Below are 27,761 nucleotides of genomic sequence, written 5' to 3'. Positions count from 1 at the left end.
AAAGTGAGACTTCACAAATAGCTGCAAATGCTTTATGGAGGAGTAACAAAGGACACCTAGAGTCTGTTCCCAACTCTGCTACTGTCTCCTTATGTGACCTTGGGCAAGTCCCTTAATCTCTCTGTGCCTCATTTCCCAGTTCTGCAAAAAAGGGTCTATAAAGTTGGATCGGTATTTAAAGTGCAACAAGACCCTCATATGCAATGCACTATGTAAGGGCAAAACGTTCAGTGCACAGAAGTAAGACTTCTCCATTCAGCATTTCTACATTATGCTTGCATCTTTGAGCAGGAGTCCATTTTCTTGAGCCACTGGGTGAGATTTTAAGGGCTCCAAAGGCTGCTCACCTCAGTCACAGGGAGTCATCCCAGTGTGGCTGACAGCAGCGTCTCCCATGACAGGTTACACTCTAGCTGCTAACCTAGCTTAGAGTCAGTTAAGTCCCTAAAAGATTGTTAGCTCCTCTCTCCCCTCCCACTATCAACCATGTCTGAATTCACATAACCCTCTTTATACCTCTTAGACCAGTGGTGGGCAGCCTGCGGCCCGCGGACCACATGAGGCCCATCAGGGTGATCCGCTGGCGGGCCAGGCCGCGAGACAGTTTGTTTACATTGACCGTCCGCAGGCCCGGCTGCCTGCCCACGTTCTCTCCAGCAGTGCTGTGGCTAAGGGAAACGGATGTTGAAACTGACTAGAATTAAATTCTATCAATAACACTTTTAAAGCTGAACATCCTCAAACTACCCACTGTTAAAAGAAGTCCTCAGTCCCCTGTCTTCTGAAAACTATTCTGATACTCAGGAGGATATTACTCAAGTTGCACCTTAGTTCATTTTTAAGAACTAAGCATTTACTGAGCACTGGTAGTTAGGCAACAGGAATCTTTTTGCACAAAAGATATCGTGTTAAATATACCAGTGTAGCTAAGCTACAAAAGTTATTTGAAATATCTTAGACAAATTCAGAATCAAAGGCAAATAAATGTACAGTGCCGGAAATAGTTCTTTGGCCATTCTGTTAACTTCTTGGGGCGCATTTCTCTGAAAATTTTGTCACGTTTCTTGAGCTTCTTAATTAAAAAATGATACCCTATTTACAGAGGAAACTGGCCTGTTTGAGAGGTGTTGATTTGCAAACAGCCCAGGTCCAGGAACACCTACCAATTTATCCCTCCTGTAACTCTGAGTCAAGTTCGAGCTCTGTACGCTCTTTCTTTCCCCTTAGTACTCAACAGGACAGTCCCTTATCACTTATGCAGAACATGACTAAAGTCAAGATAAAACCAAATTCCCCCTTAAGCAGAACCAGGCTAGGTGAAAGAAAAACCTACTCAGTACTTCTCCTGAGCAGTGCTTGTAATGACATTGGCAGTGCAAGAGGGTGGCTGTGATTCCGAGAGAAATGTTGTTTCCACTGGACTCTTAAAACTTGTAATATAATAAAATCTGTGTTCCTTTCAGTCTGTTTTCTTCTTTACAGTCCCAGGAATTCTTACTCACTTCCTGTTTCTTTTTTTTCTACTAATTTAATTAGCCTTGATATATAGATTAGCAGTAGATGCTACTGAATGAAAGCTGCAACTGAGTTTCCATTATAAACCCGTTTTTGGCCCCCTCTCTATAACCTGTTGTTAACAACACTGGGGAATTTTCAAAACTTTCCCTGGTATAGACAGGGCTTTTCTTGTTATACCTTATTCCTGTGTTCGTCAGGACTTTCGACCCCCTTTGCATATTACTCAACAGCCACTTTTTATGTTGGTCGCCTGGAACAGTCTGAGGGTCAGAGAGGGGCAGGAACTTGACTGAGGGGGCAGTGGAAGAAAGACGTTGAAAAGAATTGACTTTGAATCGAAACAATCAAGACTTTTTACTGGTCCAGGTTGGGCCCCCTCTCTCTGTGCCTGGAGGGACTCACTGTATGTGGATCACCCCATTTCCACCTGGACAAGGAGCTCAGTTACCTCTAGGGCTGTCTCTGTCCCCTCCCATGGAGCCAGCACTGCTTTTCCCTTTTCTGAGTTCTGTGCTAGAGGAAGGTAAGGAGTGGAGAGCCTGGGGGGATTCATACTATCCTAGCCTGACAGACCTTACCTGGGGAAAATAGAAAGATGCTCTTCTGCATAGCCCCCTCCTTGGACCTCCCACAGGCCAGGAGGTTCACCAGTTAGGACACCTCCACTGGAGCCATGCTACCAGGGGACCATGGAGGTGCTGGGGAAGGTGGTACAGATGCAGAGGGTCCCACCATGGATCCCTGAGGAGCGGGTTTGGGAGTAGGCTGAAACATATTTGACACTCCTTCCAAACTCTATGGAAAAGCTTTCCAATGGGATGATATGGGCTGAGCCTAATGGAGATTTACTTCCCCAAAGCAGCATCTTTGACCCTCCTGCAGTAAATCTGGTGCACAGGTAGGTAGGGAATGGATTACACACAGGTACACGTCCTAATCTTCTCTTAGTCCTGGCTCAGCACTTATCATGTATGAACAGTGACTTGCTAAAATAATTCAGAATGCCACTGCTTTGATGCTTCCTTTCACAGAGGTCTCTAGTGTCCAGCCAACTCACAGTGCATGGGCACAGAGGATGTGAGGCGTCTGCTATTATTTTGGCATTTGTTAGGGTTCACAGCAAAAGAAGTGCAGACCCATGGAGTATGTGGGCAAATACTGCCTGAATGATTATTATAAATGGAAAACTGCCCTGTCACCCGTGATCAGATTCAAGAGAGAGAATTAGCCACGTGGTTTTAGCAGGAAATAGGATGGAAATTTTTCTTTCTTTCAGTGACAAAACTCATCAAACTGTTTACTGCCTTTTTTCTTTAATTTGTTAACACAAGGAATTAACGTCTCAGAAGAGTAATCTTGTATCTGTATAATCTATATAATCTTTACTGTTGCTCTAATGTGTAAAATTTGTCTTGAAAATGACCATGATAAGTCAGAGCAACGGACAGAAGAGTCTTCGTTCTGACTCACTGCATGGTCTTGCCCAAGCCCTTGAACCTCTGCTTGTCTGTAAAGTGGGGATAATAATACTAATCTGCCTCAGAAGGAAAATAAGTTCTATGTATTAAAGTTTTAAAGCTCCCTGCTGTCCTTGGAAGGAGCTATTTGAAATGTTTATGAGGGTGAAAGTATGGCCTTATTTAAGTCAATAGCAAAACTCTCATTGACTTCAGTGAGGTCAGGATTTCACCAAGAGCTTTTGCACATATGTGAGCTTTTTGTATGTACAAAATGACACACACAGTTGTTTACGTAAAAGTGTTCTTGCAAAACTGGAGGCTGACCTGAGCCCAGGGCCGGCTCCAGACCCCAGCGCGCCAAGCGCGTGCGTGGGGCGGCATTTAACGGGAGGGCGGCAGGCGGGTCCGGTGGAGCTTCCGCAGTCATGCCTGCGGGAGGTCCAACGGAGCCGCGGGACGACCGGACCTCCCGCAGGCATGACTGCGGCGGGTGCGCTGGTCCCGCGGCTCGTGTGGACCTCCTGCAGGCACACCTGCGGAAGCTCCACCGTAGGCGCGGGACCAGCGGCACGTCTGCGGGAGGTTGCGCGGGACCGGCGCCCGGCTGCGCAGCACGCCGCCCTGCTCGGGGCGGCGGAATTTGTAGAGCCGCTCCTGCCTGAGCCTGGTTGAAAACTTGGCTCTAAGAGAATGTACCATGCTCATAAGGGCTTGCCTGCCTCTGATGCCAACTGCCTCATGATCTCGCTGCTCCTGGAGCTATCATAAAATATAGTTTCAGATGCTCTCTTCAGAGCGTGCTTCATTAAAACCAGTGGTGATGAGTGATCTGCCACTGGTTTTGATGCCAGTCTAGGTAGGTAGCATCCAAAAGTTCAGGTGCACTTCCCAAACCTTCTGGGTTGGAAAGTGAGCTGTGAACCTTTAAAAAGTGAGGTTTTCTTACAAGGTGCCTGGTATTTCTGGTTTGGACGTGGTGCATGGACTGCCTTTCTTCTGATACTGTGATTGAGCCACCTCCAATCCTGGCAAATACCTAAGAGTGCATGAAATTTTATGAAGAAAAGTTTACAAAACTCATCAAGAACACACATTTGGGGTATGGTTCAGGATCTAGATTGTGGTCTAGATCAGTTCTCTGTATCATGTGAAATGCCCCAGAAACTGATTTAAACAAGGAATTCAAATTACAGTATCAAGAGAATTTAGATGAAATCGTTGTCCAAAGTAAAAGAAACAAAGCATTAGAGGAATCCATTTCACCAAGACTTCCTTTGACTCTGAATTAATATGCGTAACTTTAAGTCTCGCTAAAAATGTCCTTTAGTTTCAGCCCAGTTTACCATAGCATGTATGACCTGTGTATTCTTTACCAATTGGTAAAACAAGAAAATGTAGTTGCATTACCATCTTCAAAATAATTTGGTCTTCCCCACCCCCACCCTTCTCTTGCATGGTATGTAATACACGGAATGACTGAAGCCTATGGATAGTAATAGAACTGTTCTGACTTGCAGATTGTATCCAACTGAAAGCAAAGGTCTTACTGAAAAATACTCTTCTGAAAACCATCCTGTTCCTTTGTACCTTACAGATTTAGGGCGTTTTTTTTTTTTAAATTAGCTCAGCAAAATATTTTCCGTACATAACTTGTTCCCCTACAGTGGTGGAATATTGGCGTTCATAAATAAATGGTATAGCAGAAAAGAACAGTTATTGTTATGTAGTCTGTATATGGGAACAATAATTGTAAAATAAGGAAATGCATTTTAAATTATCACATTTCAAATGCATCACAAATATCATGTGGCAAAGCTGGTTCTGCTTAAAAGCTGAATACTTGCACCACCTGATACATTTGGAAAGAGTAATGATCATTGGTAACAGTATGAATATTAACCCAAATCACTGTTTTCTTTTTAAACAAAATGTAAACCTTTTGTGGATGAAATGCTCAATGGACATAGTATTTGAAATGCTCCTAGTAGCTATCAGAAAGTTTATTCCTTTCAGTGTCTGATTCAATTTGATTTTAAATTCTAAAGAACCAGGTCTTCATTCAAATGAGTAGGAAATCTTGGCTCTGGTGCTCCTGGAGCCTAGATAAATGGAACGGTTTGCCAGCTGAAAGTCACTCACCTGGGGCTGGTCAGAATGACAATGAGTTGTCCTCTGCCTTGTCACATAGGCAACAGTTACTAACCAGATTAGATTTTCATACATTTCAGACACTTTCAGTTCCTAATACCTTCGTGGGCAGACAGAAGTGCAGGCATGACCAAATTTGCACATGGTTGTTTTTAACCAGGAAAGGAGGAGTTGTTCCTCTTAGCTCGTAGGCAATTTCTTTACAACAGTGGCACCCACACTGTGCAAGGCTAAGGGTGCCATTCGCTCTTGTTCACAAATTTAGACAAAAAGTCAAAATAGCTGTGTGTGAAGCTATAACTCTGTGCACTTCTGTCATCTGGGGTAAACTGAATAGGCTGTGCTTTTCGTTGTCCACAAGCTGTGGGAAGCGCTTTGGGCTTCTGTGTTTGATTTAATGTAACACTATGATCCATTATGAAACGGTTATTCAAGAACAGACTAGTGATAGAAACTTGAATGCAGCACTTGATAAGTGATTTCACTTGACCGTCAATATCAATTTCCAGAAATTTGTTTATATCTATATATAGATAGATAGATAGATACATATAGATCACGCACTGATCCCAAAACCGGCAATGTCTGCCTAGACAGAAAATATAGAGAAGCAAGTTATCACTTAAATGTGGTGTCTGAACCTGTTAGTTTGAAATGTATTCAGGAATGAAAATTGTGCTAAATTAAATTAGAGTGACCTTACTTTGTATTTGGAAGCCAAATTTGTCCATCTCATAAAGCCTGGTGCATTCATAACACCTCCCTGGGGGAAAATTACAGACAGAAATGGAATGAGGTCTCTTCTAATTGAAAAATGACAATGATTAGGAAGCCAAATACAGAAGGAGTGGGGATTTTTTCTTTTTCTTATTTTTTTCTTAAGACACCTGCAGAATTATAAATTATATTCTTTGCAGTCACCCTTCCCTCCCCCCCATACCCCTTTTTATTTGCACAGTGGCTGAATTGCATGGTTTTAGTATACTTTAGGGTTTATTAATTAGTTTGACTCTAGCCATTTGGATGAAATTTTACTGTGTAGATCCAGCTTTCCAGGGAGTTTTCACTGGTTTGAAAATGAAGCACATGAATACAAGTTAGAACAGAAGGAAGAGTTGGCATAAACTTTGACCCTTCAAGTAGATCTGGCCCTTTTGAAGCTTGAAATGAGCAAATCGTGTGGGATTTTTATTTATTTATTTATTTCGGATTTTTTTTTTTCCAAAAGGCCAGATTTGGGGGCATGAATGTTCTTCCTATAGTGATACAGCACATCTGACTTCGCCACAGGCTCACACGCTGTGCTGCTCACTGCAGGCTAGAGTTTGGGGTCAGAATGAGACTTACAGGCATCTCACTGATGCAATCCCCATAGGTAGCAGCTGTGGTGGGAGCAATAATGTCCAGATACTTGGGGCTGCTGGTGTCTCTATCACTATGTGATCTAGACCTGCTCTGTAAGTTGCTGATGCATTGTCCGCACGAGAGGCCCATTGATGGCAATACGATGGTGAGAAATCTTTATTTATAAAACTTAGCATATCCCTCATCTCCTTGGTACATCTCAGCCAGGTGCTAAATTCAGATTCTAGTCCAGTAAAAATCTAGAGTTACCCTGTTAGGGATTTTTAGGTGCGTAGGAGCCATTTGCTTCCCTATGCAGACGAAGATAAATGATCAAGGACATGGACATAGATGTAGGCGCTGACTTACCGAGTTGCTAGGGGGTGCTCGACCTCCCGCTTCACCCCAGACCCTGCCCCCACTCACCCCTTCTTCCAAGCCCCCGCCCTGCTTCATCCCGCCCTCACCCCGCTTCCTTCTCCCACCTCTTCCTTCCCTCCGCTCCACCCCCCTCCCCGCCTCCTGCATGCCACAGAACAGCTGATCCACAGCAGGTGGGAGGAGGGGGAGGCTGAGCATGCACTGTTGGTTTTTCCTATGGGTGCTCCAGCCCCAGAGCACCCACGGAGTCGGGACCTATGGGATATGAAGAAAGAATAGCTGAAATGAGAGGAGTGGACCTATGATATTGCAAAAAATATGCTTGTAGGATGTTGAGATTAAATTTCTTAATTGGAGGGGAAATTACTTTTGTGAAGTTCTGATCCTGTTTATAATGTTAATTTTTCCACACAGCATATATTGTTAAACTAAATGATAAATTTAAACAGCCTGACTCATAATCGAAAGTAGTGAGTGCTATGTGATACACTGCAGAACCATAAATTTCATCATCTCACCTGCACTCTGCCCACTAATCTACCTCATTTGAGTATTCACTTCTAATATTCCAAACAGCTACCTTTAAAAGAAAAGGAAAAAAACCTTGCCAGAAAGAAATATTTCCTCTTCTCTAATAATCATATCATGTTAAAATAATAGCTTTTGGCACCTATGTTGTAATCAGCCAATCAAATTAGTGGCAAAGTAGGCAATATTTGGTACTGGACCAGGGATACAGTATCAGACTTTTAACCTATGTCCCTAACCCTTACACCAGGGGTTGGCAACCTATGGCACGCGTGCCAAAGACGGCACGCGAGCCAATTTTTAATGGCACGCTGGAGCCTGCCGGCCCGCTCTCCTCTGCCCTCTGCTTCCCCCACGGGGGTAGGGAGCAGAAGCATAGCCATGCGCACGGGGAGGGCAAATGGCCCCACTCTCCCGGCACGGCAAGCCGCGGGGTCCGCGCTACCGGGCCGGAGCGCCAGGCCTAGCGCAGCAAGCTGCCGGCCCCTCCCCTGGAGCCCTGCCGCCACGCGCCGTGCTCTGGGGGTTGGGGCTGCGCGCCCCCGAGGGCAGCGTTTGGCTCCGCGGGGAGGCAGACATGCTCCCTGCTCAACCGGGAGCAGCGTATCTAGCTCTCCTGTGTGGAGCCTCATGGTAAGGGGCCCAGGGCTGGGGGTTGGATAGGGGTGGGGGCAGTCAGGGGACAGGGAGTAGGGTGCGTTGGATGGGATCCCGGGGTGGCTAGGGGTGGGGGTCTCTGGAGGGGAGTCAGGGAGCAGGGGGTTGGATGGGGCATGGGAGTCCTGGGGTTTGTGAGGGGTAGGGGTGGATAGGGGTCAGGGCAGTCAGGGGACCGGGAGCAAGGAGGGTCCGCAGGGACAGTTAGGGTGGAGGGTCTCTGGAGGGGGTGGTCAGGGGACAAGGAGCTGGGGTTGTATGAGTTGGGGTCCTGTCAGGAGGCAGGGGTGTGGAGAGGGGTTGGGGCCGGTAGGGAGTCGGGGTTGGATGGGTCGGGAGTTCTGGGGTCCTGTCAGGGGCGGGAGTGGTTGGATGGGGCATGGGAGTCCTGGGGGTCTGGCTGGGGACGGGGGTGTGGATAAGGGTTGGGGCAGTCAGGGGACAGGTAGGGGGTAGGGTCCAGTCTGGGGACAAGGAACAGGGAGGGTTAGATAGGGGGTGGGGTCCTGGGGGGCAGTTGGGGGCAGGGCTCCCAGGAGGGGGTAGTCAGGGGACAAGGAGCAGCGGGGTTGGGAGTTCTTAGGGGGTCAGTCACCCAGCCCTCTGCCCTGACCCCCGACCCCCCACACACGCCACGCCCTCTGCTCTGAGCCCTGACCCCCGACCCCCCACACACACGCCCCATGCCCCCTGCCCTGAGCCCTGAGCCCTGCACACCCCTCAGGCCCCTGCCCTGAGCCCTGTACCTCCCTCATACACACCCAGCCCTCTGCTTGACTCCTTCATCCCCCGCCCCACAACCCTAGCCCTGACTCTGGCACCCCCACCTATACCCAGCCCCCCCTCTGCCCTGACACCTACACCCCCCCACATACCCAGCCCCCAGCCCTGACTCCAGCCCTCTGGGTCCTGGCCGCCGGCCCCGCACAGCCCGCTGCTGGCTGACGGACCCTTGCCAGCCGGGGTCCCGGACGCAGGCCTCGCTCAGCCCGCTGTCGGCCTAGGTGAACAGAACCCCAGACCAGCAGCGGGCTGAGCGGGCCGGCAGCAAAAGATCAACATTTTAATTTCATTTTAAATGAAGCTTCTTAAACATTTTGAAAACCTTGTTTATTTTACAATACAACACTCGTTTAGTTATATAATATATAGACTTGTAGAGAGAGACCTTCTAAAAAACATTAAAATGTATTACCGGCACGTGAAACCTTAAATTAGAGTGAATAAATAAAGACTCGGCACACCGCTTCTGAAAGGTTGCCAACCCCTGCCTGAAACCATCCCCACCCTTCCCCCTGGGGAAAACATCCTTTGTTCAATTGCAGACTCTCCAGTCATGATACTTTTGTGTATGGAAAAGCTGTTTTATGCGACTTTTAGAGGACCATAAAATTTGAGGTTGGACCCATGGTAACTAAGAGTTTTGCAGGTGGGAGGGATATGAAAAACACTCCCAGATGGCTTTAGCTTTACTTATACCAACAAAATTCCTCAAGCAGTTTAGCAAGACTTGGCTAATTGATGTGTCTCACACCCATCGTGTGAGAACTTTTTCTTTAGAACCAGCTAGTCTTGTTTGGTTTTTTTTTAAGAGTCTTCAGAATCTTTTGGAATAGAACCATGTCCTTTTTTTAGGTTTTATGAGCCATTTGGTCACCGATATCACTCTTTTTTATTTATTTATTTATTTTATTTAAAGTGACCAAAACATTTGTCACACTTTATCACCGGCAAAGTTGACTTGCCTCTTTAAAATCCAGCTTTGTGTAAATAAGGCAGCAAGCAACACATTCCATCATGTGGGATGGTTGTTTATCCAGCTGATGATCTCTGTCACAAATAGGTAGGAGAGAAAAGAGGGCTCATCATTATAAAGGTGCAGTGCCGGCTCTAGCACCAAAAAAAAAACAAACAAAAAAAACGATCAGCGGCTGTTCGGCAGCAGGTCCTTCACTCCGACAGAGAGTGACGGCCCCGCCGCTGAATTGCCGCCGGACGTGCCGCCCCACTCTTCATTGGCCGCCCCAGGCACCTGCTTGCTAGGATGGTGCCTGGAGCCGGCCCTGTAAAGGTGTGACGTTGTCTGTGCCCTTCTGTTTTGTACAGGAGCTGGACATGGAGAGTTTCTAATTAGAACTGATGGAATATGAGAGTTTAGAAAGTCACCTGAATTTGAAAGGGGTTGTTGCAATAGGCCGAAATGGAGTCACTGAGTAATTTGGGCATTTTGACAAGGGCAGGATCATTAGAAGTGGAATGTTCTTCAGCAGTGCATTGTGTAGACTTTGTGCCAAGCCTTAGTTACAGAAGACGCACAGGACCTTTGCTGGGACAGCTCAGAGAGAGCATAAAGAGTTCAGACCGGAGTGGCAGACCAGAACTGCAGCCTGAGTAGCAGGCAGTCTTTGTATCTGCTGCAGTTTTAGTTGCTATCCGTACTTTGAAATGAGTGTCTGGCAAATTCTTGTGAATCCATGTGCATGTATAATCCCTAGCATTGTACAGGTGCATTCTGAACACCATATTGCTACAGTACCCAGTCATCTTATGTGACCTCCATTTTTCTTCCTGAATAATTAAATGGGGTTCCTCTCCAGATTTCACATGGTTGGGGTCACCTTATAGGAAAAGTGTGCGGGGGGAGGGGGGTGATGAGGATATTTGCTGGAAAGTATATTGTACAGTAGCTGGACATGGAGAGTCTCTAATTAGAACTGATGGAATATGGGAGTTTAGAAAGTCACCTGAGTTTGAAAGGGGTTGTTGCAATATGCTGCCAACTCTTGTAGTCTGGCCACCCAAAGGAAAGTGAACTGGGACTCTTCTCCCCCCCGCCTCCCAACGTCATCCATTTACAGCAGGCCTTTGGCTCTGAATAAACATCTCAAGGGAACCTTCTTTTTTTAAAGGGGGTTTGGTGTTTCCCAGTGAGCAGAGGACCATAATAGCCCCAGTAGGAAACAGAATCACTCCTCCTAGTTAAGTCTGGTGTTCTGCAATTCTGGTACTCTCGTCTCTCCAAAGAAACGCAGACTAGCCCAAAAATGCAAGTCTCCTGCTGCACGGAAAACGTAGATAGCAGCTCTGGGAACTCCCTCCATCCTGCAGACAGGCAGCCATAAATCTGGTTAGTAAAACAAAACAAAACAAAATCCCTTGCTCCTATTTGAACCTCCTACTTGTCAGGCGAGGCTGAGGCCTGTGCAGTGCGTGATAGGACTGCCAAATGCAGTCTGCCCTAACTCCACCCTCAAGGCAGCCTGCCTGTCTGCCAAGCGCTTAGAGCTGTCTAGGAAGCAACCAAGCATGCCCAGGGCGATAGCAGTTAACACAAGGACAAGGGGATTGTCTCCCTGTCAGGGTTCCTGTTACCTTTAACCTCTCATGGTTGGAAGGAAACAAAGGGGCTCCGGGTAATGGTTTAAAGCCTCTCATCCTTTTGGTCATGCAGGGAGACTTTCTACAAAGGGCCCTTGAATTTTAATGGCAGATATTTAAATGAGGCGGAGGGCCTGTGTGACTGTTTCCCTTCATGGCATTGTGTGGCTTTTTGACATGTATCTCATTGAGGTAGAAAGTGCAGAGCTGCCTTTTCTCTGGAGTGGATTTAAAGACCTCTGTTTATTACGGGCCCCAAAACAAGCCCCAGTGACAGGCTGCAGCTGTGAATGTGGGTGTCGGGGGACAATATGTGTACTGTATGTTACCCGTTCGGTGGAGAGCGTTACATCTAGAGTCTTGAGACTTTGAAAGGCTCTGGAGGGGAGAGAGAACTCTTTGCTGTCGCTGGGTAAATTTCTCCCCCCATCTCCTTTCCAGCCCTTTTCCTCCCATTAAAAAATGGTATCCAAGAGGCTCATGCTTGGAAGCTGTAGCTTTGTAAAAGTTTGAGAAGGGAATGTTGGGGGTGGAGGGAATCTACCAATATAATACACACATTTTTCTCCAGGGAAACCTTACCTGAAGTTTTCCCTATGCCGTTGCATTACAAAAAGTAAGGAGATTTATAAGAGTTCTTAATAGATTTCCCCCCCCCCCTCCCCATACTATTGGAATTAATCATGTGGAGGTTGTGCCTGGAAGAGATGATTAACTAGGGTGACCAGATGTCCCGATTTTATAGGGACAGTCCTGACATTTGGGGCTTTTTTTTTATATGGGTTCCTATTGTCCCCCATCCCCTGTCCCGGTTTTTCACACTTGCTATCTGGTCACCCTATGATTAACTCGCTTTAAGCATCCTTCTCTTTCTAGAACCACACATCTCAATCCTAGCAGGGTCAAATAGCCCTTCATTCTCCCACAAAGCATGCTGCCTGTGGGGGTGTCAGATTAAACCTTAAAAGAGAGAGGTTCTATGTAGCTGGCATGCTGCACCCATCACCATGACATATGGGCACCTGGTCTGCTTTACTGTTGAAGATCCCATGGCTCCCTTTTTAAGAGAGTAGGGTTTGTCCCTGGGACCTTAGCTAAAATTCCCTTCCATCACTGTTTGTGCAGGGTACTGTGGACTGATTGTTCCACCCAGTTGCTTCCTTCCACCCCAGAGGTAGCTGCACTTTCAGTGGTGCTGTAGATAGGTGGGCTCCAATCCTGAAAAGACATGCTCTCACGCTTAAATTTGAGCACCCAAGTATTTCCACTGACTTGAAGACATGCCCAAGTCTTTGAAGGTTGTGGGCACAGTCAGTAGTGGTTTGGGATCCTTTGGGATGAAAGATGCTATGGGAAATGTAATATGAAGACTGGTCTGGTGGCAGATACGGCTGCTGCTGCTGAGCAAAGTTAATTCCAGGGTAACTGGCGAGAATTGCCACCTGGACTGTTTTGCTTGACATTTTATTTGCTTTTACTTCACTGCTGCCAGAAGGAAAATGCTCCATAAAAAATATCTGCCTGAGTCAGGAGACCCCATCCCATCAGATACAGATGTTACTGTGAGCTGTCCTGTTTAGGCCCTCTTACATTTTAATGCAAATTACAGTATCTGTGATAGTGGAGGGCACCGTTTTTGAAAAAGTGGTTTCTGTGGCTTTTCTCGCAGAGGAACAGGTTAGATCTAAGTTGTCAGCACTGTTGGCTTTGCTTTTCCTCCCTTCTTTCCCTTGAAATGGCCCCTGTCTTTATAAATATCACGGGGGGAGGGGGGGCAGCGGGAGGGGGAGGAAACTTTCCTGAGATTCCCTCTGCCAGGATAGCACAAATAGAAAAGCACCGTGCCCTCGCTTCAGGCCAGAGAACAGGTGAGCATCTGTGTTCGGCAGACGGTTAGAGTAACTTCTTGGCCAGCTGTCAGGGAGCTGAGTTGCTCAGGGTGGCTTCCAGGCTCTCTCTGGATGCTGAATACATCTTCTCAGAACTAGGTTTGCATGGAAATAGCACAGAACAGTCTGACAGATATTTCCAATATCTAGTTCCAGCCAATGCATGATACAGTCCAAGTGAGGAACGATTTCCTCTGACGTTAGGAGCTATTCCACATCAGTTGCTGTCTAGACACACTGAATTAACTGGTAACCCACTGAGGCTCTTTATGCCAGTTCACACCATTCAAGCCCCCACTGTCAGCTGGCAGTGCTGGGCACAGAACTGAATGTTATCTGGAGATCTGGTATATAGATGTATTGGGGAGGGGTGCAGTCAGTGTAGATTCAAGGTTTGTCCTCTCATGAAAAGCACAAATTCTGATTCACTATGTGTTTTTTGGCAGATTTACTGAACCTAGAGAGGGAGACTTGTAGTGTGGCTGGGACTGGGAATCGATTTCTAGGTGTTGCAGGCTTGCTGTGACCCCTTGAGCAGGTCTCCATTTACAAACCGGGAATAATACTCACCCAACTCACACGGCTGTTAAGGCCTAATTTAATACAAGATCCTCAGCTGAATACAGCTATGTAAATGATAAGTGTACTGCAAAACCGAACTCAGTTTTTAATATTGTTTAATTAAGACCGGAAGTATTTGAGGCATCCCTTCATTAAATAGGGTGACGGGGCATTCAGCACAAAAATAAAACGTTGACAGACTGATTAGTGGAGGCATCTAGCAAGCATTTCTGGTAGAGATAGGCCTGAACCCAGCCCCCTGGGAGATTTTGAGAAACTTGGTCTCTGGACTCCAGCCTCGCAACTCAAGCCGATAAGGCCGACATCTAGGTATGATTTAGAATTTGCAGATCACATTTAAAGACAGTCCTTCGTCTATTATGGATGAGGGCTGTTATTCCTTGGTGCCGGTCATTTTCCTTTTCTGTGTTGCTTGACTGGAAGCTTACAGAGAATTTTTGTGTCTGAGAGCTTGAAACATCCATGGAAACAATTCAGCTATGAAACTCCACTAGCTGTATGGCCGAACTCAGCCTAGGATTTCTTGTGCTGTATTTCATGCTGCTTTCTAAGGTGGCTCAAAATGCATGTCTGTGTCTCTTGCAGCGGAATTGGAGTTTGTACAGATAATCATAATCGTGGTGGTGATGATGGTGATGGTGGTCGTTATCACATGTCTGCTGAACCACTACAAACTCTCTGCACGATCCTTCATCAACCGGCACAGTCAAGGGAGAAGGAGAGATGAGAATCTGTCTTCAGTAAGTAACTGCGCCATCTCTGTGTGCACATTGCTGGCCATATGGTCAGAAGCTTGTGAAACGTTAAAGGTGGAAGGAGTCCAGTTTGATTGCATTTGCCTATCTAGTAAAGTGCATGTGCCATTTAGAACCCTACAAACAGGCACCTTCCAAGCAGCTGAATCTTTCAGGTGGTTGGGGTCTTGCAGGATTGTATGTAGAAACTTCAGGTTAGCATCCTGTGCCTTGAGAACAAAACCACAACATGTGGGAAGTTGGGCACTTTCATGAGGGCAAACACAGCCGTCTTTTTATGCTCTGTAACCTCCAGACATTCAGCTGTGAATGTGTATACCAATGCCAACTAACTGGCCTGATGTTATTCAAAGGGGGGAACCACAGCATGGCATGGGGGAGGGGTATTCTTGTATCCCCTTGAATCTGAAAACACCAGTTATAAATCGTGGATGGGATTCACGTTATTGACTCTCATAATCCCAAAATACAGCAGTCCTTTGGGTGTTTCATTGGCCAGGGAGTCCTAAACTATACTGTTGTTTAGAGATGATGGTGCAAATATCATACAGAATTTACTTGGGTGTTCTGTAGTAGTGGTCCAAAAGCTGCATTATTACCACTAGAAGTGCAATGTTGTTGGGTTTTTGTTGTCCCATGTAGAACACAGAAAACCTGGTCAGTCTAACAAAGTGAATTCTCCCTGAAATAATGCCTGAAAAGTTCATGGTGCAATTTAAGCTTCCTGCCTCTTTCGAACAAAGAGGAAACAAAATTCTTTTAATTGTAGTGTTGACACGAATTCAATCAAAATCCATTCCAATATCATGACAGATATTAGTCACGTTGCTTAATGCACAACTGGAAGATGTTCAAACACTATGGTGATGATCACATTATAAAAACCTACATAGAAAAGAAATAGAATCTTTATTTTTCTTGGAGTCTGAGCATGTGATTTTCCACTACTCTTTGTTTGATCTACCATTTAGTGCAGCAATAACTTGCATTCATCTATTTCATTGCATCCTGAAGGATCCCAAAGCTCTTCAACAATAAGAACCTTTCAAACTACCACTGGTGTAGAAGGCAGTACATTGCAGCACTGCTCAACGGTTTGGGACAGGAAGTGAGGAAGAATACATCATCCATTTGAAACTGTTCAGGAGTTTCCTTAGGCAGAAAATAAAAACGAATGTCCCAAAATACAAGTAACTTTTTCCCAATTTACAGGTTTCCACTATAAATCAAAAGCACCGACAGATGTTTAATTTGTCATGTATGGTGCACCATACCCATGCATCTAGTGTTTCCTACAATATAGAATCAAATAATGCTATCCCTTTGAAAACAGGAAACTTGACATTCAAAAGAGTATGTTCTAGTAAGTCCTCCCTATGGCACCTATTGAAGTGCCCAAAGCATGTAGTAACATGGCATCTGGCGACACTGTCCAGTATTCGTTTAATGTCCTGACGAACGCAAACCATCCTCATCCCAGAGATGCCCTCTCACTTTCACATGAAATACTCAGAGGTAGCTGAGGCCCCTTGACAAGGGCTTCTTGCCAAAGTGAGAGAGACCCTCAACTGTGAAATCATGCAGTTCAGTCAAAGGACCCTTCATTTAGTCTGATGTGGATGGAATGTGTCTCCAAGGAGTGAGGGAATGAACAAGTTGTTGTTTAAACCAGGCAAGAGGAGTGAACTGCAAGGGGTAGTATGTGAACTCTTTAACTATGGTGATTTGCAGATGAGGCATTTTACAAAAGCATCTGCCCCTGTTTGGAGTGAACAAGCCGGGGGATCAGAGCTGAAATTCTAACCTGAATCCAGATGCCAGTGGGTAGTGTCAAAAACCTTTGCTGCCATTCTTCCTAAATTCTCACGCACCTGGTTTCTGCCAGTAACAAAATACCAGAAGAGAGGCTGGTTTTGTCATGCTTCCAGTCCAGCCAACAGCCGACAGGAGCTGAAAGTTCAAGAGAGAATCCATTCTTGCAAGATTCCTAGCCCACAGCGAGCTACATAGGGATTTCATTAATAAATCAGACCAGCGTTCCATCTAGTCTGGTATCATGGCTCTCTGACAATGGCTCATCCCAAATACTTCAGGCATGCGAGACACCCCATCATGGACAATTGGGGAATAACCTTGGCATCTTTCTGCTCCCAGTGAGGGGTTGGTTGATGTTCACATGTCAGGAATTAAGAGAGCTATGCAAAAAAAGCTCACCTGCAATGCCCTCTGTTATAAACCAGACCTCCAAAGGTGTGGTGAGCCCGCAGATTCTGTCTCTGATCTAAGGCGCCTGCTGTTGATAAACCAGGCTACATTTAGAGGCTTACGTGCCGAGGTGTGCAAGGTTCTGATTCATTCTTGTGTTATGCCTAAAGCAAGCTGCTAAAACCTCCCACAGGACAGAAAGTTGGTGCAGTTCTCTGTGGTCTTTGAGGGCTCTTTGGAAGTGGAACCTCATGGGCTTGGGGAAGGAGGGAAGCAGTGCAAAACCAAGGTAATCTCCTGGCAGGTTTACACTATGCCAGTTCAGTGCCGCTTGCATTGTGTACAATACTTTCAGAGCCTATTTGAATTTACCACCGAAGGAATACTTTTGTAACACAAATTAGCTCCATAGATCAAAAGCTACATTATCTTTTATTTTTAATTATGAATCATGTCTTGGTTTCCTTCCTCCCCATTCCCCAGAGGAAAGCTTCACCCCCACCCCATACAGTGTAATTAACTCACAGCCACACAGTACTTTAGTTACTGGCATGCTGTGAGCACTCCTGTAAGGACAGAAAAGCCCCCTAGTGTGCTAAACAGGAAGCTCATTACACAAGGATCAATCATAATAAAGATTTTAAAAGTGGCCTATTTAAGATTCAGCACAGTATGATTTTTTTTTCCTGTAGAAAACAATGTTCCAACATCAGTTGCTGCCTGTCATCCCCGCACATTCTCTGTATTAAACTAGATAGTGGTTTGCCAATCCACAGAACACACTGAGAAGTTCTTTTTTTAAAGGCAAACTTTTTCATGCCCAGAGATGCCTACTGGAGACATGCACTTTCCATCTACTGAAGTACTCAAGTGGCCTATTGCTTGGTTACATTTTTTCTTTTATTCAAGATCTGCATTAGAGCCAACACTGTTTTGCTTCTTAACATTTGCAATTAAAAGAAGAAAGGCTTACAATTGCCCCCAAAATGTTTTTAATGTGACTACTGCTGGCACCATGTTTCTCTGTTGCCTTCTCTGCCTGTCACAGATACCTTCATTTCTCCAGAGTCTCTGTCTCTAGGAAACACGACAAAACCTTCCTTTCGAAACAGCCTTTTCCACCATAAGAATGATACTCAAAATACTGACACCCCCTTCTACTACGAAAGCCCTTCTGACTCCCTGGAAAAGGAAATCAAAATCAGAAACCCTTCTCCAAGCACGGTGTTACCTCCCAAAAAGCTTCACTATTGCTATTACCATTTGATTTTACATGGAAGGTACTCATATATTACTACACTGATGGGCAGCCATGTAAATAGACGGATAGAATTCTTAAATAAATAACTTTCAGTGTTATAGTCTCTCACAAATTGTATGGAGAGTCTTGCAGTTTTGTTCTTTAAGCCCTAGACTGTGGAGTTATGTATAAACACCACAATCTCAGCTTTTTAAGAAATAAATAAAAAGTAGGTTTCTAGGCATCATGCATGCAGAGGGAAGCTTGAAAACAAATGATCCCTAAGTGCTCAAAAGTTAGAAAGCCAAATAACTCCCAATCTCATGGTTGGTGTGTTTTTGGTTTTGATTTTGGTGGGAGGGTGGAGGGGTGGCCTTCCTCATGATTTTGGAATGCTTAGGATTGGCATTATAGCACTCCTATGTCCAGGAGACTGATGTCTTTTTTAAAAAAAATAAAAAAAATAAAATCCATGATTAATATTTCAGCCTACCAACTTTGCACACCTCTGGCTGCTGCTTTCCTGGGCTGCTTTTTATTTTCCTCTCTATATTGAGAGATGAGACATAAGCTGCTGCTCAGGCACCATAATGACGGGTACTGTACAAGGCCCCAGTCCTGCAACATTTTAGCCCATCCTTAATTTCATTGGGGTAAGTCAGTTGTTTGCAGGATCAGGCCCTAAAAAAAGCCCAAATAGAATGAATTAGAACCAAAATCCCAGATCAAACCACTTCAGACTTTGGATCTAGATCTGAACTTCTCAGCCTCTCGCTCCTTCACTGCTTAGATTTCTGGTCGTTCCATTTTAATGCTGTTCTGGTTCCTCTTGGGCACCATCCACTTATGATTATTATTTTTTGTATCTTGGTAGCACCCAGGAGCCCTGGTCAGGGACCCCATTGTACAGTGACTACTACAGAACATGGAACTAAGAGATAGTCCCTGCCCCAAAAAGCTTACTGCCCGGATACGGCAGGGGGGTGGGAGGTGAGGATTCCAGGGGGAGGGAAGCTTTGAAAGTAACTTAATTCACTTAACAATGTTTCACCTCCTCTTTTGAGAGCTGCTTTATACAGAAAACGCAGAACCCTATCTAGTGGCATGGCGTTATTCCCTCTGCCCTGGGGAAAGCACTGGCCTTCCTGCTGCATAGCCGCCACCCGTGTGGAAACAGGTTGACATCACTGCAAGGGAAATGGAAAAGCAGATGGGATATTGCAATGGCACTGCCCACTGCTAAGTTAAATATAAAACATCTAGCAGAAGGCAGGGAGGCACTAGCTGCTCAGGAAGTTTGCCATGAGGACATTGCAAAGTAAACACTTAAATGTTTTAAAGTGATTCCCTCTGCTGCCCTTTGGTTCAGCTTCCTTTTTAATCGAGGTAACAAACAGTAATCAAACGTACCCCCAAGCCAGCAAAGTTTTAATCCGTGTGTACAGTCACAGTGAATGTCTCAAAGCCATATATTGACTCTGTATTCACTTCTGAGTAGTATCCTCAAATCGCAGTATCTCTTCTGTTGCATTCCTTGCCTAGCCATACAACATAATCCCATGCCTCCTTTAGAGAGGGCTGCATTTGGTACAAAGAGCCAGATCCTTAACTGGTGTAAATTGGCATAGCTCGTTTCCAGTGATTGAAAAGTTGTTTGGTATTAATTATTTTGAGTCCCTTTTGCGGGGGGATAGCGGGGTTGTGTTTTTGTTTTGTTTCCAGACAGGATTTCAATCTGTGATGGGTGCAAGTGCCCTTTGTGGCTTTGGATATTGAGGGAATTTTACCATAGAATATCCTTACAGAACATCACTTCATGTAGGCAAAGGAAGCCACATGCAATTAAATAGACTAAACAATCAGTGCCTGTGTAGACAGTTACATATTAAAGTCTCAAAACTCCCTATAAAATATTGCATTGTTCACAACTATCAGACATTTCGGCTGCATAGATATGTGGTATCAAACTAAAATTATAGATCCATTATCTTTAACTCCAAAGTATGTGGTTGTCATAATACTTAACCTCTTGCATTTCAAGGAGAGACTCCCTAAAAACCACAGAGAAGGGAAAAGAATCTGAGACATCTTTTCCATATAAATCCCTGTTTTTCTTCCACTGATAACAGGACTGCCTTGTGATTTGTGTGCAGAAATTGAGCTTCAAAAGCAAGTACTTGATTGGATTCTTGAAGTATCCGACATCACATGCAATGCCACAAAATATATTTTTCTAAAATTGAGGGAAATAGAGAGAGAGAGACAAAGGTTGTGCAAGTGGATGGGAGTTCTCTAATTCAGAATGCACTGTTAGATAAGTTACTTTTCCTCCTACCTAATATTAACAGATATGTTTTCATTATTTAAAAACCCACAAAATTGGAGCCACTTTGGCACCAGAGTTCACCCATGTGGATCTCAGTGTTGCCACTACTGCAATTTTATCATGTCTTACTATATTTGGTGGGTTTTTTTCTTAAGTCCCCAGATGCTGGAGTATAGTTGTTACTATATACAAATTTCCTATTAAAAGAAAAGGGACATTTCTAGCCCTTATAGTTGCAGAGAAAAGTTTGAAAATGTGAACTATAAAAGCTCTAATAGCAGAAACAAATAAGGAACCTTTTTTTAAAAAAAAAAGTAATTTTAAGCTAATCTTGGTGGTTTTGGGGCTTGGCTCCTGATTTTTGAGTGCCTGATGTTGGTGACACTGAAATCTAATTGCAGGACTGGGGGCAATGCTTGAACACAGATAAGACTATTCAAGCCTGAGCACCAAAAAGTGAAACTGACCAAAAAAGCAAAATTAAAAAACTCTAATGAAAGAGAGAGTAACACTGGTGTTGTTTTCACTGTCCAATTCAAGTTGTAAGTGAGATTAAAAAAAAATAGAAAGACTAAATGATTAAAAATTAGATTTTGAGAATTCTTTCGGTGTTAATAATCTAATGCTCTTAATAATGCAGGTAAGAATATTGACTGTTTTTTAAGACCTATGACTATATACTTTGCTCTTATAAATTATGTGGCTCCACTGACTGGAGCTACATCGATTTACCCCAGCTGATGTTCTGGCCCAGAATGTAACTTGGTAAAATTCCTTTGAAAATATTTGGCAGTTTAGACTCTGGCTGGACAGGAATGATTCTCAATTCTCCTCTTATTCTTTCCAATGTAGGAAGGAAGTCTGTGGCCTTCAGAAAGCACAGTGTCAGGAAATGGAGTAACAGAGGTGAGGACAAGGCTGGTATTGCATAATAACCTCATCTGTTTACATGCGGGCTGTGATACAGGCTGAAATGTTCCAAAACTCACTCTCTCTCTCTCGTCTTCAGCAGCAAATCTACACTCCAAGACCCACAGACAGACTATCAGTTCCATCGTTTTTGCAGAGGGACCGTTTTAATAGATTCCAACCAACATACCCCTACATGCAACACGAGATTGACCTCCCACCCACCATCTCCCTATCAGATGGAGAGGAGCCGCCCCCTTACCAGGGACCCTGCACACTACAACTCCGAGATCCAGAGCAGCAAATGGAACTAAACAGAGAATCGGTCCGGGCTCCTCCCAATAGAACCATCTTCGATAGTGACTTGATAGATAACTCAGTGTTCGGAGGGCCTTGCCCACCCAGCAGTAACTCTGGCATCAGCGCGACCTGCTATGGAAGCAATGGTAGAATGGAAGGACCACCGCCGACCTACAGTGAGGTGATAGGTCACTATCCAGGATCTACGTTTTTCCAGCACCAGCAGAACAACAATGGCATGCCCTCGATACTGGAGGGCAGTAGACTCCACCATTCGCAAATCAATGGCCTTGAGAGCACAACCGCATGGAACAAAGATAAAGAGAAACAAAAAGGGCACCCCTTTTAAAAACGAAAAAAAATCAAACACGAAAGTAAGAACACTCTGCACTTCTCATTAAAAGAAAAAAAAGAGAGAGTTGGGGAAGACGAGCAAAAAATAAGAAGCCCTTTCCCACCACTCTGTGTATAATATTTACTTGTTATGTCTGGTCTGAATGCACAAGCCAAGAAAGCTTGCAAAAACATTTCTTTATTGAGCTGCATCTAGAAGTTTAAAAAGGAGAAAAAAAAAGAATCAACCGTAGTCCTTCATTTTTTGTTGTTGTTGTTGTTGTTTCTAGTTGAGCTGTGTGTGTGGATGCTTTTTTTTTATTTCACTTAACTTTAAAAAAAATATTTGCACAAAAACGTTTTGTTTAAAGATCTGCAATATATATATAAATATATATTAAAAAATAAGAGAAACTGTATGTGTGAGGAGCAGGAGTATTTTTGTATTAGAAGAGGCCTAGTTAAAAAAAAGTTGTTGTTTTCTGAACTAGGAGAAAAAAATGGCAATTTTTTGAGTGCCAACTCAAAAAGTATGTATTACATTGTAAAAAAAAAAAAAAGAAAAAAAAAAAGAAAAGAAACAAAAACAGGAAAAAAACAGAAAAAATCAAAAGCAGGGGTTTAGAGTTATTTATATAAATGTTGGAATTTTGCACTATTTTTTAATATAAATATGTCAGTGCTTGTGTTGGTCAAAGCCTCTATCATGTCTACCACAAAACTGTTAAGGGATACATTTCAAAGTGAAGAACAAACTAGCTGGAAGGGGGTGGAAAAATCCTGAAGTTTTAAGTGACAGCCCTGGAAGGAACATTGCAAGAGAGACTGCATCTTATGCAAATCTTTAATTTCCATGGTCACCTGAGTGTTACCCATACAATACAGTCTGCTACTGGGTAGTTTAATGATAGTCACTGCTTTATACATTCCCTATAGAACAAGAGGAGTTTGTGTGTTTGCATGTATGTTGCCAGTTAGGATTATTGGAGTTAAAACGAATAAAGCTCTCAACACTTCTGTGAATTAAAAACAACAGAAGCAAACAAATTACTTTTTTTTTTTTTTAGTTTTTTTTGAGGGGTGGGGCAGGGGTGGGGGATAAGCTTCAGTCTGAAGGAAAACAATGGGTTTTTTGTTTTGCTTTTCTTTAAATATTAAACTGAAGGGCTCTGTTTTGAGAGAAAGCGGTGGTTATTGAGGTTGATGTGAGTAAACGGTAACATAACTGAAGTCTGGCTTTTTGGATAGGTTTTTAAATGGGACACCAAAACAAGCTTTACAGTCTGTAGTTTGTTCACGTCATTTTCATAGATGTTAAACTGCAAAACTTTTATTTGGAATAAAACAGAGTGCAGTTGTCTTGCATAAATATCTGCAATCCTTGTACACTGCCTCTGGTTGTTACTTGTTTTTCTTTTATTACTCTAGAGAAAGAGGCGTAAAAAACAATAGATGGAAATGAATCTGCTCCTGTGATGTATTAAATAAAGGCTAATGAAACCATGCTTAATGCTTTAGAAGCAAAACCCTTTACCTCTTCTGAATATTTCTTCATTCAAAACAATCACCATCCCTTGTTCCCCAATGTCAAGGTTCCACCTCCCCCCAACCCCTTCCAAGCACCTCCTCAAAAGCATTGGATGTGTTTTTAATTTATCTTTGTTTCATAAGCATTTTGTCTTACTATGCTATTGTTTACATTTTTTCTATTGTGTGGATATCTGATAGACGTTTTACCCTTGTGGTGAATTTGTATGTGACAGAGTGAAATATTAGAGAGAGAGAGAGAGAGAAACACATAAGGGAATAATTGTTCTTGCTACCTTGTGTGCAGATATTATTAGCTGAGCTACACCACTCCATTTGCTGGGAGAGGATATCTACAAATGTGAGGAAGGGTCAGATGGGGGAACTACAGAGAGTGAAGATTTTACAAGGAGGTGTAACTTCTTTTTCTGCAAGATGCTAACTAGTAGAGTAACATAAATGAAAGATATAAAGGCAATAACTATAAACTATTGTTGTTAAGCAACTTTTCCTATTACTTGAAAACAAACAAACCATGAGAACAGTTTTGAAGTTTTGACCATTTGAACAATATTTATATATATTTTAAAGGAGATAATGAATAGATGAACTTGAAGTTTGATCATTACTTTGTTTTTGCTTGTGGGTTTTTTGTTTTGTTTTGTTTGGGTTTTTTTTTGTTTTGTTTTTGTTTTTGCCTGGTAGTAGTCCTGTACCTTCACAGTATCACTGCCTGCTTTTCCACAGCTTCTTGAAATCGTCATAACTTTACAAGTCATGTCACCTAAATTCTGTTGACCTTCAAAACAAGAAAACAAAAAACAAAAAAATAAAAGTCATGCAAAGGAATAAATCTAGTTTGTCACGAAAGATACAAAACTGATGAATTTATACAAGTTTTTAAAATTTATCTTTCCTTTATGTAACATGTCTATTTAGTGCCTTATTAAAGAAACAGTAATCCTCCCCTTACAGAGGGAGAAACAAATCTTTGCTAGTGTTGTGAGTTACCAGGGTCTGGTCTTCTGACCTTTAGATCCTTGCATTAAATTTTCCCATTATGTATTTAAAAGGGGTACTGCTTCTTTAAATGCTCCCTTTCACCCACTAGACCCAGTTTGATGTGTCTAGCCATGTAAGGTGCTCCCTTTCTGCCATTTGTTTTCATGGACTGTTTGTAAGGTAACTTGAATACATTTATGCACATATCCTACTCCAGTGGGTAGGAAACTGTGGTGGATATTGTAAATGAGATACCAACCAAAAGACAAACTGAAATATAATATCTACTGCCCTCTTGAGCCAAAATGCGTGAATAGTATTGTTGGGTTTCTTTCTTTTTTTGTTTGTTTGTTCTGTAGTCTAACTAGTTTGTTTGCTACAAAAATGGTTACCTCAGCAGGTTTTGGGTGGAGTGTGCATCACATCTAAAACTGTATAGTAAATATGGAAGCATTATCCGGACTGGAGGTTGTTAAGTAACTGAACTGTCTTGTCATTTTGGGGGGCAGGGGGAATTAACATGCCCAAAAAACCTGTAAAATCAATCAGAAAGATATCTGGCTCTCCTGAAGGCACTGTCTAATGGGGGTTGGCAGGACAGGGTTCTAAAAAGAATCGTGGAAATAGAGCTGGTCAACATACAGAGAGTCTAATTTTCACCTTTTTTAAGGAAGATGTCCACCTTTCCCTCTCCAACCCCAACCAGTTCCCAGGAAGAGTATTTTCATTTGTTTTTCTTGTATGCAGAAGATATGTCTGTATAAGTAGGAAGGCTCAAAACATGGAATTTTCATTGCAAAGGAATTCCCCTTTCAACCCATCTATTGCACAAAGACAAAAAGGATCTATCTTTTCTTCCAGCAAGGTGTCCTTAACATCCACTAACCGGGCTTTAGATATGGGCATATATGGAAAGGGAAACCATAGATTCCAACCAATCTAGATTTCCAACAGCACTTAACCCTTTGAGGTGAAATCTGAGCTCTTCCAAAGTCAATGACAAAACTTCAGTTGACTTCACTGGAGCCAGGATTTACCCCCAGTCATTCCCCCCCACCCCCAAGTCCTCTTTCTGCTTTGTGTAATCTATGTATTTGGTACCCAAATACTCAAGATGGGGCCCAAACCAACCCCAAGATCCTAACAGGATTTTAGGAATCATGGTCTAATTTTTTTTTTTGGCTCAGGGTCCATTTCTACTGAATACTGATATCCCATATTACCACCAAGTTACTGAAAAACAGCTGTGCCGCACAACAGCTGATGTATCTTTGCCCTTGGTTTCTCCCTGCCTTTCTGCAGATGAGAGAATTGTACTTGAACTTGATTGACTTCTGTAGTGTAGGACCATACTGGGAGATTTGCTGTTGATGTTAATGGGGGGTGGGAGGGGAAGAGTTTGAAGCCCTTTAAGAAGGAGCACCCTTTCTGTTGTTTTTGAATTTAACAAAAGCAGAAGAAACAAGACATTGCTTATGCTTAGCAACCTCTTGTCCCAATCTGCCTGTTTGCTAGAAGTTTGACACGTTAGCTTTAAAGTCATGTTACCTTTTTTTCTTCGTATCTTCTAGTAGGGCAAAGAGCATTCTTCAATAAAGTGCCACCAAAACTTAGTGAACTGCAATGTGAACAAGGATTTTTAAATACGGATGGCAAGGAAGAATGGGTTTTATTTGATTCTAACACTGGTAAAACTAAGTTCCCTTCACAACCCTTGATTTCAACAGTTGGAATATCAGCTTTACTGATCTAGTGCATTGTTTCCTTAAGTATTCTAAAATTCATTCTATCTGAAGTGGGGGAGTAAGGAGAACTGATTGCTTTCTTGGGAAATGACCCCTTTTGTATGCATATGAATCTATGAAATTGCACTAACTGCTATACTGAAAAAAATAAAAGCCCAACGTTTTTATTAAGGGTTGAAAAACGACTGAATCCAGATGTGTGGCATAAACAATGTTAGTCAAGAACAGAATGGATTTTTATTCTTTTCTGTCAGCTCAGATTTTCTATGTACAACACAAAGCTACAAAAAAAAAAAAAAAAGTTTTCCAGAAACTGTGCTTCAAATTTTTGCTGTACTATAGAAGCTCATGAAGGACAACATTAAAGTCCTAATTTGCCTGCCTTATAGTCACATTTCATTGTATTGATATTTTCTTAAACTTCCAGTTGCATTGCTTTGGCTTTGAAGTTTGTTATAGGCAGTCCTGTATCCTGAATTCTGTTCAAGTTTAAACTTATGTAAACTATTGACAGCACATGCAATGCAGTACTTATCTATATTTTGCTGTTTTAGTATGAATATGTACTCTGATGCCAATTTACAAGAATCTGTTGTAAACGCTTATTGTGTAACAGTAACCAATAGTGGCAATTATATGTCATTCTAAAAGCTGCAATACTTATACAATAAATTTTACAATACTTTGGAATGTTTGTTTTCACCTTTTGCTTTCTTAGCCAAATTCAGAGTTTGCCAACACAATGTATTTTTAAATGCACTTCCCCAATTTTGGAAAACATTGGAAAAAAAATATATCCTCAACTCTGTGTTTGTGTGTAGGGGAGTTAATCACTAACTAACATTCTTAATGGGTTAAAATGCCAAGCCAGTATATGTGTAGACACTGTGGTTTTCAAATGAAGCTGTAGTCTGCTCCTGGTGTATTTGCATGCTAAATGTTTTTGTTTTGCGTGTGCATGTGTGTGTCTGTGCGCACAACTAGGTACTGTTCTCTTTGGAATGTGCAGCTTTAATTGCAGAAGCAACATTCCAGTTTTGCGTCATGACACCAATATATACCACCCTTGTAATCCTGCCTTTGCAACAAGAGCATGGTTGATGGTGAGAAGTTCTTAACTTGAGTAACCATCAATCAACGGAGAACTGTCTAAGTTGACTTAAGTTTTAACACAGATAACTTGTGTGACTCGTTTCCTTGGAGTCTGTGGTGAGCTTGCAGAGATCACAGATTAAAAACCTAACAGTTTGCAGGGTTTTCTTTCACTTTCTTAAGGGTGTTCTAATAGCTGGGTTCAGCTTTGCAGGATGTGCCATAGAGTCTATTTTTCCTCTTAAAAGCGTGAAGCGTCTAGTAACACTGCACTTCCATAGCACCACTCATCTGAGTGCCTCAAGTACTTTACAAATATTAATTAACCCTCCCACCAGCCCTGCTCTGTTGGTGGTGGTTTTGACATGTTCTAGATGGCTAAGCTGCACCACAGAAGGTAAGACCAGCATTTCAAAAGTGGCCACTGGTCACAGGCACCTCA

The 27,761-nt window shown here is 43.2% G+C and overlaps 1 protein-coding gene across 3 annotated transcripts in view; it reads left to right on the top strand.

Moving 5' to 3' along the window:
* PMEPA1 (prostate transmembrane protein, androgen induced 1) overlaps window positions 1-26,917 on the top strand; it is a 71,226-nt gene extending 44,309 nt beyond the window's left edge. For 2 of the 3 annotated variants that reach the window (XM_039499212.1, XM_039499214.1), the window contains 3 exons: window positions 14,471-14,625; window positions 21,264-21,317; window positions 21,421-26,917. In XM_039499212.1, the coding sequence (XP_039355146.1) occupies window positions 14,471-14,625; window positions 21,264-21,317; window positions 21,421-21,969 (758 nt within the window). In that variant the 3' untranslated portion in view covers window positions 21,970-26,917. The remainder of the gene's footprint in view (window positions 1-14,470; window positions 14,626-21,263; window positions 21,318-21,420) is intronic. The other variant, XM_039499213.1, reaches the window with a different exon arrangement.
* The last annotated feature ends 844 nt before the right edge of the window (window positions 26,918-27,761 follow it).

Source organism: Mauremys reevesii, linkage group 13 (assembly GCF_016161935.1).
Source record: "Mauremys reevesii isolate NIE-2019 linkage group 13, ASM1616193v1, whole genome shotgun sequence".
NCBI lineage: Eukaryota > Metazoa > Chordata > Testudines > Geoemydidae > Mauremys > Mauremys reevesii.
This window is presented reverse-complemented; position numbering and strand designations above follow the sequence as displayed.